Source organism: Lissotriton helveticus, chromosome 10 (assembly GCF_964261635.1).
Source record: "Lissotriton helveticus chromosome 10, aLisHel1.1, whole genome shotgun sequence".
In the NCBI taxonomy this organism is placed as follows: domain Eukaryota; kingdom Metazoa; phylum Chordata; class Amphibia; order Caudata; family Salamandridae; genus Lissotriton; species Lissotriton helveticus.
In genome coordinates, this window is record NC_136071.1 from 71,786,627 (window position 1) to 71,796,812 (window position 10,186).

The 10,186-nt window shown below is 50.0% G+C and overlaps 1 protein-coding gene across 1 annotated transcript in view; it reads right to left on the reverse strand.

Moving 5' to 3' along the window:
- The window catches only part of SYN1 (synapsin I), a 581,514-nt gene extending 575,781 nt beyond the window's left edge, over positions 1-5,733 (reverse strand). Inside the window, exon 1 of the mRNA XM_078664776.1 lies at positions 4,477-5,733. Within this exon, the coding sequence (XP_078520902.1) occupies positions 4,477-4,817 (341 nt within the window). The 5' untranslated portion in view covers positions 4,818-5,733. The remainder of the gene's footprint in view (positions 1-4,476) is intronic.
- Positions 5,734-10,186: the final 4,453 nt, after the last annotated feature.

Genomic DNA, 10,186 nt, shown 5'->3' on the forward strand with positions numbered 1-10,186 from the left:
CAAAGTGATTATTGTTCTTTGGACCTTTGGAGGACATGATTATGTTTGGTTCGGTTGAAACCATGTTGGGCCATTTCTGTAGCTGCCATCGAGGAGTGGATGAATGCACCGCTAAATGGTAGATGCTTAGGATGAATGCATGAATTATGGACACATGTTTCAAAAAGTCAACATAGTTTGTATTACCAGGGCAACTTGTGGGGCAAAGAAATACAAGACATCCACCAAGGTTGCAATAATAGTCTTAAGGAAGACACCATCTATGGGGAGATAGCCAGGAGTGGAGAAGGAACCTATCACTTCTTCTATCTAGGGCAGCCAAAAGGAAAAAAGACTTGCAATGAGCCTTAAATGACAACAAGAATATCATGTTTTGATATAGTGCTTCGTACCACACTTTTACACAGACATACGGAAATAATGACATATGGCTTAGACGCGGGAGCTAAACTTCATGGATGGACCAGAGTCAGATGACTACATCAAAGTCAAACAGGGTTGTGCATGGAAAGACATCTTTACCCTATAATCACTGGGCAATAGGTGCAGTGCAGGGATACAGTATTTCATAAGGTTGACCGGAAGAGGAGGTGAATGGTACCAGGTCGGTCGGGTGCATGTACAAATGTTTAGTGCATGAGAAAGATTGATGTGGCCAAGATGTAGGAGATGACATTTGGAGTTTATCAATGAATAGGACAGCCATGCGAGGGACATGATGTTTGGAGCTTATCAATAAATTCAAGGAAGATATTGTGGTGCAGATGATGTCCGTAGATTCCAGAAGAATCGAAGGAAGGTCTTGTGATGCAGATGATGTTTGGAGTTCATCGATAAATCGAAGGAAGATATTGTGATGGGAATGAGGTCTGGAGCTTATCAATGAATTAATGGAAGGTCTTATAATGGAGATTATGCCTGGCGATTATCGAAGAATTGGAGAAAGGTCTTGTTATGGAGAGGAAGTTTAGAATTTATTGATGAACTGTAGGAAGGTCTTTTGATGGAGATAATGTTTGTAGTTCATCAATGAATTGAAGGAAGGTTTAGTGATAACGACATAGTTTAATCACCACCCCCTTTTGTACCGCCAACGACATAGTTTAAGGCAAGAAAAATTAAGGACAAAATAAAAAATGTATGTATTGACGGACAGGAGAAGGTAAAATCTGATGGCTGTGTCCTAAAGCGAGGAGCGGGGATGATGATTAGGGGGCATATTACCAACAACTAGCGATCATTTTTGTCTCTAACTTGTTTAGAGACAAAAATTATCGCCGCACATCGGCGATTTTTATCGCAGATAAACCTTGCTATTAGCAAGGTTTATCGCAAATCCGATAAAAAACGGCCGCAATGCATGAATATCGCTGAAAAGTCAGCGATATTCATGCATTATCGAGCAAATGCTCTTAGCCATGTTATCCACCTCCCATTGGATAACATGGCTAAGAACTGCTCAGGGCAGGTGTTAGCTTTTGGAGATATTCGCGCTTAGCGCGAATATCTCCAAAAGTTGGTAATAGGAGATAGCGATGTTAGCGACTGTTTCCAGTCGCTAACATCTTGGCACGCCCACTTTGCATGTCATTAGTGATAAATATCACTGACATGCAAAGCGGGGCCCAAGATGGTCGCTATCTCCTATTAGCTGTCACTAACTGGTGTTAGCGACAGCTTGGTAATAGGGAGATAATTTTATCTCCGCTTTCTTGGCTTTTAAAGCCAAAAAAGCGGAGATAAACCCCCTTGATAATATACCCCTAGGTTTTTGTGTCAGTCATGGGAGAGTTGGACAGCTTGATAGTCATGTGATGAAGGCTGGTTGATGTCCTCAGCCTGAAAGGAGATGTGTGCATACTAGGCTGGTTGATGTAACAAATGTCTATGGTAGCAGCTCAGCTCTAAGAAAGGTCAGGATTGGTTGGTGCTGAAATACTAGGAGGTTAATAAATTAACGGACGTACAAAAAGCCATCAGAGGAATGGATAAATGGTTGGCTATCCTCAAAACTCTTGAGATGGATATTTGTTACTTATCCAGCTTGGCCATTGGTCCAGCTTAAAAGACATCTGAACATCCCTCCATGCACTTTGGATGAGGACACCGTATGTTGACAGCTTGAGCATTCAGGAAAGGGTGGTCTGGGCTTAGGAGGAAAGCAATGATTTTGGGATTCATCTGAAGCTGTGGCATTCATTGGCTGTTCCATTACTGGTGTGGATGGGGAGAGAGAGAGTGTTGGAAAGCTTTAGCTCTCTGCATGCTGCAAACAACCTTCCCCTCTAGAGATAATAGATCTCAAGAATTCATTTATTTATTTATGGTTTTGTGAGGGCATGATTGGTTTATCATTTAGGTCCTGGAGGTGTATGCATGGTTAAAAATGTATTTTAGAGCTATTTTGAGCCGGTGACATCATGGCTCTGTGGCTGGTGATAATGCGCTCTGTGGTTGCTTTTAGTTTCACTGGCAGACAGTGGGGATTTTTAAGTTCCAGGGGAAAAGCATAGACTGTATTGTAAAGTGGTATATTAGTAGAATTATAGCGTGCCGCATTCTACCAGCGCAGCTTCAGGGAGCCAGGTATAGCAGATGGGCTGTGGAAGATGGGCTGAGTAGCTGGTAATGGTGTTCAGAGAAGAAAAAGAGATTATAAGAGAGGGGTTCAGGTTAGTGCACAGCTTTCTTGCTAGGGGAGGAAAATGGATTCATTTTTGTTCTCAAGTCCTTTGGAAGGTGGAGAAATGGGCGGTTGCACAGACATCATTCAGGGGATGGTCTTTGCAACTCATGGCACTGCCTTCGCGACCCCGAGCCTCAAATATGGCATCATCAGTGCCAGAGTCACAAGGGTGACTCTGGACTTCTTATTTTCTTCCATTACTACTAATAGTGAATAATATTCTATTTTTCACTACTGGCATAATTAACAAATTGAGCACAGTTACCTGGAATGGATCTTTGAAACAAGGATTGGTAGTGGTGTTTCCCAAGATGGGAATAACCGCACTTTCACTTATTAATTTGTACAATGAAATTCAAATGGGCTTGCAGTATGATCTGACACCTCTAGTTAAGGCGGAGTGCTACAACGACCACTGTCACCCACTACCAAAAGTGACTATTAACAATCAAAAAGGTCGGTAAATCAAAACATACACAATAGGGTCAAAGGGAGCACAATCCTAAACATATGTAAAGCAAGTGATAAGTTATGACAAGGTTTCAAGACAAATTAAAGCAAAATCAGATTGAAAATATCAATACGTCTCCTTTTTTAGACAAGAAACAGAATCAATTGTAGTCCATGTATGCTCATTTCTCCATTTATTCAAAAGGCTTTACAGAAGATAATCAAGGTAGTCAACAAGAGCAGCCAACACATGTTTCGTCAGTACATCATATCCGTACCATGACTTTTTCAAGGCTAAAAGGATGAATAAGAGCGTGGTGGATCGTGGCCTCGCTCTTTAACCAGAGTTTAAGAAATCTCGTCTTGGACCTATAAAATATAAATGATGAGCACTGTACAATAATCTTCAATATGTATGTTTATAGAAGTAGAAGCTATGTTTATCATGCAGGATGACAGTTCCAACTTAGATACTCAAAGATAATAGGCTGTAGATGTAAAGTGGTGAAACTCCACCTGATAAGTAGACAGTCCCCAGTAATTGTGTAGCATCGGAGAAAGTCTAAAAGTATGTAGTTCGTGGCCAAGCAATAGGATAGCTACGAGCTCGGTATACGTGTTCAGGCCCGCATGATAACGCGACAGAAAAACGGCAAGGATTACTTCCCAGAAATGTTCAAGCTCAAATATGCTATAGTGGTAACTAAAATAGACGTTTGTCTGTGTTGTGTTGTTATATTAATCATGCAGTTATTATGAAACTTCGGCTATGTCAATTTTGTGAGGTCATCACGGTTAAGGTAATGTGGCATGACTTCATTGAAAAAAATCAGGGTCAAGGGTCATATGACATCACTTCCTGCGATGTCATTGAGGTTAAAGGGCACGTGATGTCACGTCCACTACCCTTGATATTTTGGTGAATTGGGGCCCATGGTTGGTTGGTGTCCTCATGCCTAGGGAGGTACCTCTAATGGTTCTGCCATAGACCTACTGGAGATACATAAAGGATTGGTTGGTTGGCTAGTAGAGGTAAGGGAAGGTAGAGTAGACTGGTTAGTGGACTGCTAGTTGAACGCTAGCCCTAAAGGAGATGGATATACATTTGATAGCTGCTCTTAGCCCTTAAATGGATGAGTGGGTTGAAGCTTCTACCCTAGTCTCAGGGTGATGAGTAGTGTTTGGTGTCTGTGGGTAGGTAGGAGACGGTGGATATACATTTGCTAACCTCATGGATTAGTATATGCTTCCCGCCCGGTCCAAGTTGACATAGATGCATGACCGTCTGGCGATGCGAGACGGCTGGACAGACACAGAGTACAGCAGGCCTCAGTACTCACCATTCTGTGTGCGGCTCATCTATGATCAGTAGGATTTTGCTGTTGCGGCTAGTCCCTGTCGCGATGCTGCCGGCTGAGGTCACCTGCTCGCTCAGGGCAGCCGTGGTCTGCTTCACGGCGTTGGACAAGGAAGAGAAGAAACCTCCCCCTGAAGCAGGAGCCGTGCGCGGGGCAGGTTCAGGGGATGTCGCTGGCAGGGGCCCGGAGGAGGGTGAAGCGATCAGTCCGGGGCCCGGAGGGGGTGGTGGTGGTGGATCAGGCCTCTGTAAGTCCGTCATGTACCCATTGGGCAAGTTGGCCATAAAGTTGCTGTCCGACAGCCTGCGGCGAAGGTAATTCATCGTGGAGTAGGGGTAGGGTCTTGAAGAAGTAAGGGAGTCTGGGGCCCAAGGCCTGTACGAAAAGGGGTTGTGTGTGTGCGAAAAGTGGGGCGCCCCCTGCAGACCTCTAGGGGTGGTTAGTGCTGTTTGGCGTTAATGGCCTCCAGTGGCGGTAATCTACTGCCAAGGACAGATAATGGAAGCAAATTTCTGCCAAGAATGACAAATCACTGCATGGAATATGCGAGTCTCTTCGGTGTCGATATCTGCAGCCAGCAGCGCTACCTCATCACCAGAGACCACAACCCGAGGGAAAATGTAAAAAAAATGTCCAGTTATAGCAGTTAATGACCTCCAGGAGCTGCTATAAGCAACAAAATCACCACGATCAATCACCAATGGGGCAGTGGAACAAAATTCCCAAAATGTACCAGTAAAAAACGCTGAAGTAGATATTATGGGTGAAAAATTCCCTCTGTAGGGACTGGTAGGTTGTAGTGGCTGGAATCTGGGCTGCCGGGGGCAGTGAACGACCGCTGGCCGGAGCCCCCCGCCTGTCGGGCGGGCTGGTGACCCCTGGTGCAGTTAATGAATGTTGCCCGGCGGTTACCACCCGGTGTAGTTATTGCCTAAATACCGCCGGTGCTGATGCGGTTCTCATGAAGGGGCTGGTAGACCTGGACGACAGCACAGCTTCTCATATGGGAGAAAGCGAGAACCGTATTTCCCGACCTCCTCTTCCCCTCCTGCCGCCGCAGCCTCTCCTCTGCTGGGTGCAATCCTGAGGGTGGGGTAGGAGTCCCCCTTTGCAGTGTCCTCCCCTCCAAGGCGGGCTGCCTCCAGCTAGGGTCCCCTCCTGTACGGCCGCGGTGCTGTCCTCCTCCACTGCCTCCCACACACACACCAAGACAGGGACTGAGTGCCTCTGGCAGAGAGGGAGGGCACCCCCCTCTAACGCATGGACCAGCCCTCTCTCCCCTCGCCTTCTCTTTGGATCTCTCCACCCCGCCCTCTTTTCCCTTTGGCAGCCAAGTTGGGGAGCGCACCACTCGCAGGCAGAGGAGGGAGCGGTGGTAGGGAAGCGCACCCCCGTCTGGTGCAGTGCGATGGTACAGCCCGGTACCCAAGTGATGGGGATGCAGGGAGGAGCTGTCCACGGTGCTGAAGGATGCTGCATAGCGCTAGCACACAGGGCTGCCGAGCTCTGGCCCGCGAGCACGCGAGACGCCTCTGAGCAGGCGCGAGGGCAGATACCCGAGACTTTTAATCAGATCAGAGCAGACGCGGCTGCAGTTTATAATTGTTTCTGCTTTCTTTTCCCGCGAAGAGGACGCATGCGGTGAGTGGCTGACCGTAGCGTCAGAGCTGACACGAAAAGCACACTTGACCCTATTAATCTACCAAAGAAAATAGATCTGCAGGTTTAGGGCCCCTGGCCCCAGGAAGGGGCAGAAAGCAGAGCGTGTCTCCAGCGGCAGCAATAAAACCAATATTCTGCCAAAGCCCACTGAGAGGGAGGCACGCCAGAAAAGCCTCTCACACAATCTCTACTTGCCCCCCAGAGAGGAAAGGACAAGCAAGGGGCGAGGCAGCACGCGCTGCGAGGGCGAGGCAGGGCCCCGCCTCCTTCAGAAAGCTCCCCTGTACTTCTTGCAGCTGTGAACCCCTCCACATGCAGTATTCTACCCTAAAGAGAGGGTCGAGGTGCCTCTCACCCATCCAAGCCTGCCCCCTACTGGGAAGGAGCTGTGAAACTGGGGAGGGGGGCTTTCACCCTCTAGTATCCACATTACACCGCGTAATCAGGGGCGCAGGCGACACTCTCCCCCAACTACTCTGCCGAGGAAGGGAGGGGGCGCTCGCACAGTCTATGACTGCCCATCATTGAGGCAGAGACGGGCAGGGGTGGGTGGGGACTGGGGGAGGGGGCGCAGCGTCATCACCCGTCGATGTCCAGACCTTCTGTTTGCACCAGTGCAGTCACCAATCCAGCCTTCCCCTGAATAATCACCCGCAGAAGTGTGTGTGTGGGGGGGTCGGGGGAGGTTAGGGGCTCTGAGCAGGCATCCATCTCCGAATTGTCACCCAAAGGAGAGAGGGAACGGATAATCTACGGATGGCTACTATGAGTAGTGAGGCAGATACTGGGATCGGTGTTTTTTCTGGGGGTGGGGGGTGTTGCAGGGCCCTGCCCTCGAGTGCCCGCACCGTGGGTGTGCAGCTGGGCAGGCACCATCGTTTCCCCGAATAATCATGCAGAGAAGACAGGGGCACTCCCGAGAATCTACGAATATCTACAACCAGGGCTGAGGCATACCCTGGGAGGGGCGCGGAGCCCCGCCCTTGAGTACCCGCACCCTCGGGTGCAGCGGGGCAGACGCCCTCAAACGAGCAGCGAGTGCCCACTGGCAGCGATGCAGGGGCTGGGGTAGAGAGTCTCTAGGGTGTGAGGCGAGCGAGGGAGGGGCGCAGAGCCCCGCCTCTCAGTGTGCACCACCCCTCGGTGCCGCTGGGTCCGTGCCCTCCACCCTCCGGGCACAGGTGTACGGCCCCACCCACCGTGTGCCTCAGAGGTGTAGGCTTGGATGGAGCGCGCGGCAGCGCCTTTGCTTAGAGAGCGCTGTATGTACAGGAAAGACTTTCACACCAGGGGATGCAAGTGCAACCACCACCCGAGCACGCAACAGCCGGGGAGAGCTACAGCCGCAAGCAGGAAGAGAGAGAGCGAGAGAAAAAGGGACAGAGGGAGAGAGAAAGAAAGAGAGAGAGAGCACGAAAGATACATATTGCTATAGAGAGAGAACGTGAGAGAGTAGAGAGAGTGTGAGAGAGAGAAAGGAAGAGAGAGAGGGGGAGAGAGTGAGAGAGAGGGAGGGCGAGAGAAACAGAGAGAGAGGGAGAGAGCACGAAATATATATATATATATATAGAGAGACAGAGAGAGAAAGTGAGAGCGAGGGGAGAGAGAGAGAGAGGAGGGAGAGAGAGCACGAAAGAGATAGAGCGAGAGAAAGAAAGAAGGAAAGAAAGAAAGAAAGAGAGGGCGAGAGCACAAAAGTTATATATAGAGAGAGAGAAAGTGAGAGAGAGGAGGGTGAGAGTGAGAGAAAGAGAGGAAGGGGAGAAGGAGCACAAAAGAGATAGTGAGAGAGAGAAAGAGAGAGAGGGGGGATGAGATTGAGAGAGAGACGAAGGGGGAGAGAGAGCACAAAAGAGATAGTGTGAGAGAGAGAAAGAGAGAGAGGGGAGAGAGTAAGAGGGATGGAGGGAGAGGGAGCGAGATAGCGTGAAAGAGATACAGAGAGAGAGAGAGAGAGAGAATGAGAGATAGAGACACGGAGAAACAGAGATGGGGAGAGAGAAAGAGAGATAGAGAGCGAGAGGAAGAGAAACAGAGAGGGAGGGACATAGCAAGAGAGAGAGGGGCATAGAGAGATAGCAGGAGAGAGAGAGATCAAAAGAGAGAGAGAGACAGAGAGAGAGAAAACGAGAGAGAGAGACAGAGAGAGAGAAAGAAAATGAGAGAAAGAGTGAGAGAGAGACAGAAAGAGAGATACAGACAGAGTGGGAGAGAGAGAGAGCGAGAAAGAGAGAGGGGGATGAGATTGAGAGAGAGACGAAGGGGGGGAGAGAGCCCAAAAGAGATAGTGTGAGAGAGAGAGAAAGAGAGAGAGGGGAGAGAGTAAGAGGGATGGAGGGAGAGAGAGCGAGATAGCGTGAAAGAGATACAGAGAGAGAAAGAGAATGAGAGATAGAGACACAGAGAAACAGAGATGGGGAGAGAGAGAGAGAGATAGAGAGAGAGGAAGAACAGAAACAGAGAGGGAGAGACATAGCAACAGAGAGAGGGGCATAGAGAGATAGCAGGAGAGAGAGAGCAAAAGAGAGAGAGACAGAGAGAGAGGGGCAAAGAGAGAAACAGAGAGAGAGAGAGAGAATGAGAGAGAGACAGAGAGAGGGAAAGAAAATGAGAGCAAGAGTGAGACAGAGAGACAGAGAGACACAGACAGAGAGAGAGAGATAGAGAGAGAGAGCGAGAGGCAGGGTACGGAAAGGTGGCCCCTGGGCAGACGATAAGGCTCCATCATCCCCAAGGCTCCGGCCTGGGCCCTCGGCGAGCGTGCCTGCGGCAGAGGGGAGCCTCCAAGGACCCCTCACCGCAGTGTGCAGGAGTCGCCTGAATGTAACAGTAAACAGCACGCGCTGCGGCCCCTGCTTCACCCATGCGTGCTGCACTTCAGCACCACAGCTGCAGCTCCCCAGCTCGGAGCGCCTGGCGTAACGAAAAATGAGGGGGCCTCCCTGCACGGTACTTAGAGGGGCCCCCTCCGGGCTCAATCAGGCGCTCTCCGGCCACAGTGCAGTGCCGACGGGGCCCCTTGGAGCTAGAGGCCCTCCCGCGCCGCGGGGGCTGCGTGGGCCTGTGTTACGCCCCTGGCCTTGCCTCCAAGCCGGTGCTCTCCAAGGTGCTGAAAGGTAATGTGACCCTCCTGGACAGGGCCGCACTGCTCGCTGCATCTGTTGCACAGAGGAGTGGGGTGGCATGGTGAGCAAAAGAACGATGGATTTAACCCAGATCTCTTGACTGGGGGTGAATGTATGATTCATTCAGCATTCCGTCCATCATTTGTTTGCATAGCTCATAATACCACACCAGCATGCACCGCTGCATCTGTTGCACAGAGGAGTGATGTGATATCCGGCACTACGGGCCAGCAGTGCACAGCTCTGTGCTTCAGAAAAGGAGTCTTCTCAGTGCTGAAAGATGCCTTGACATCCCCTGCATGCATACTGCAGTGGTCTCTGCTTAATAGGACACCAGCATGCACCGCTGCATCTGTTGCACAGAGGAGTAATGTGATATTTAGGAACTATGAGCCAGCAGTCTGTAGGTCTGTGCTCCAGGAAAGGAGTCTTTGCGGTGCTGAAAGATGCAATGACACCTCCTGCATGCATGCTGCAGAGCTCTCTGCTTCTTAATACCACACCAGCATGCACCGTTGCATCTGTGGCACAGAGGAGTATTGTGATATCCGGCACTATGTGCCGGCAGTCTGCAGCCCTGTGCTCCAGGAAAGGAGTCTTCTCAGTGCTGAAGGATGCACTAAGACCTCCTGCAGAGCTCTCTGCTGTTTAATACCACACCAGCATGCACCGTTGCATCGGTTGCACAGAGGAGTGATGTGATATCCGGCACCACGAGCCGGCAGTCTGCAGCCCTGTGCTCCAGAAAAGGAGTCTTCGCGGAGCTGAAAGATGCACTGACACCTCCTGCATGCATGCTGCAGAGCTCTCTGCTGTTTAATACCACACCAGCATGCACCGTTGCATCGGTTGAACAGAGGAGTGATGTGATATCCGGCACCACGAGCTGGCAGTCTGCAGCCCTG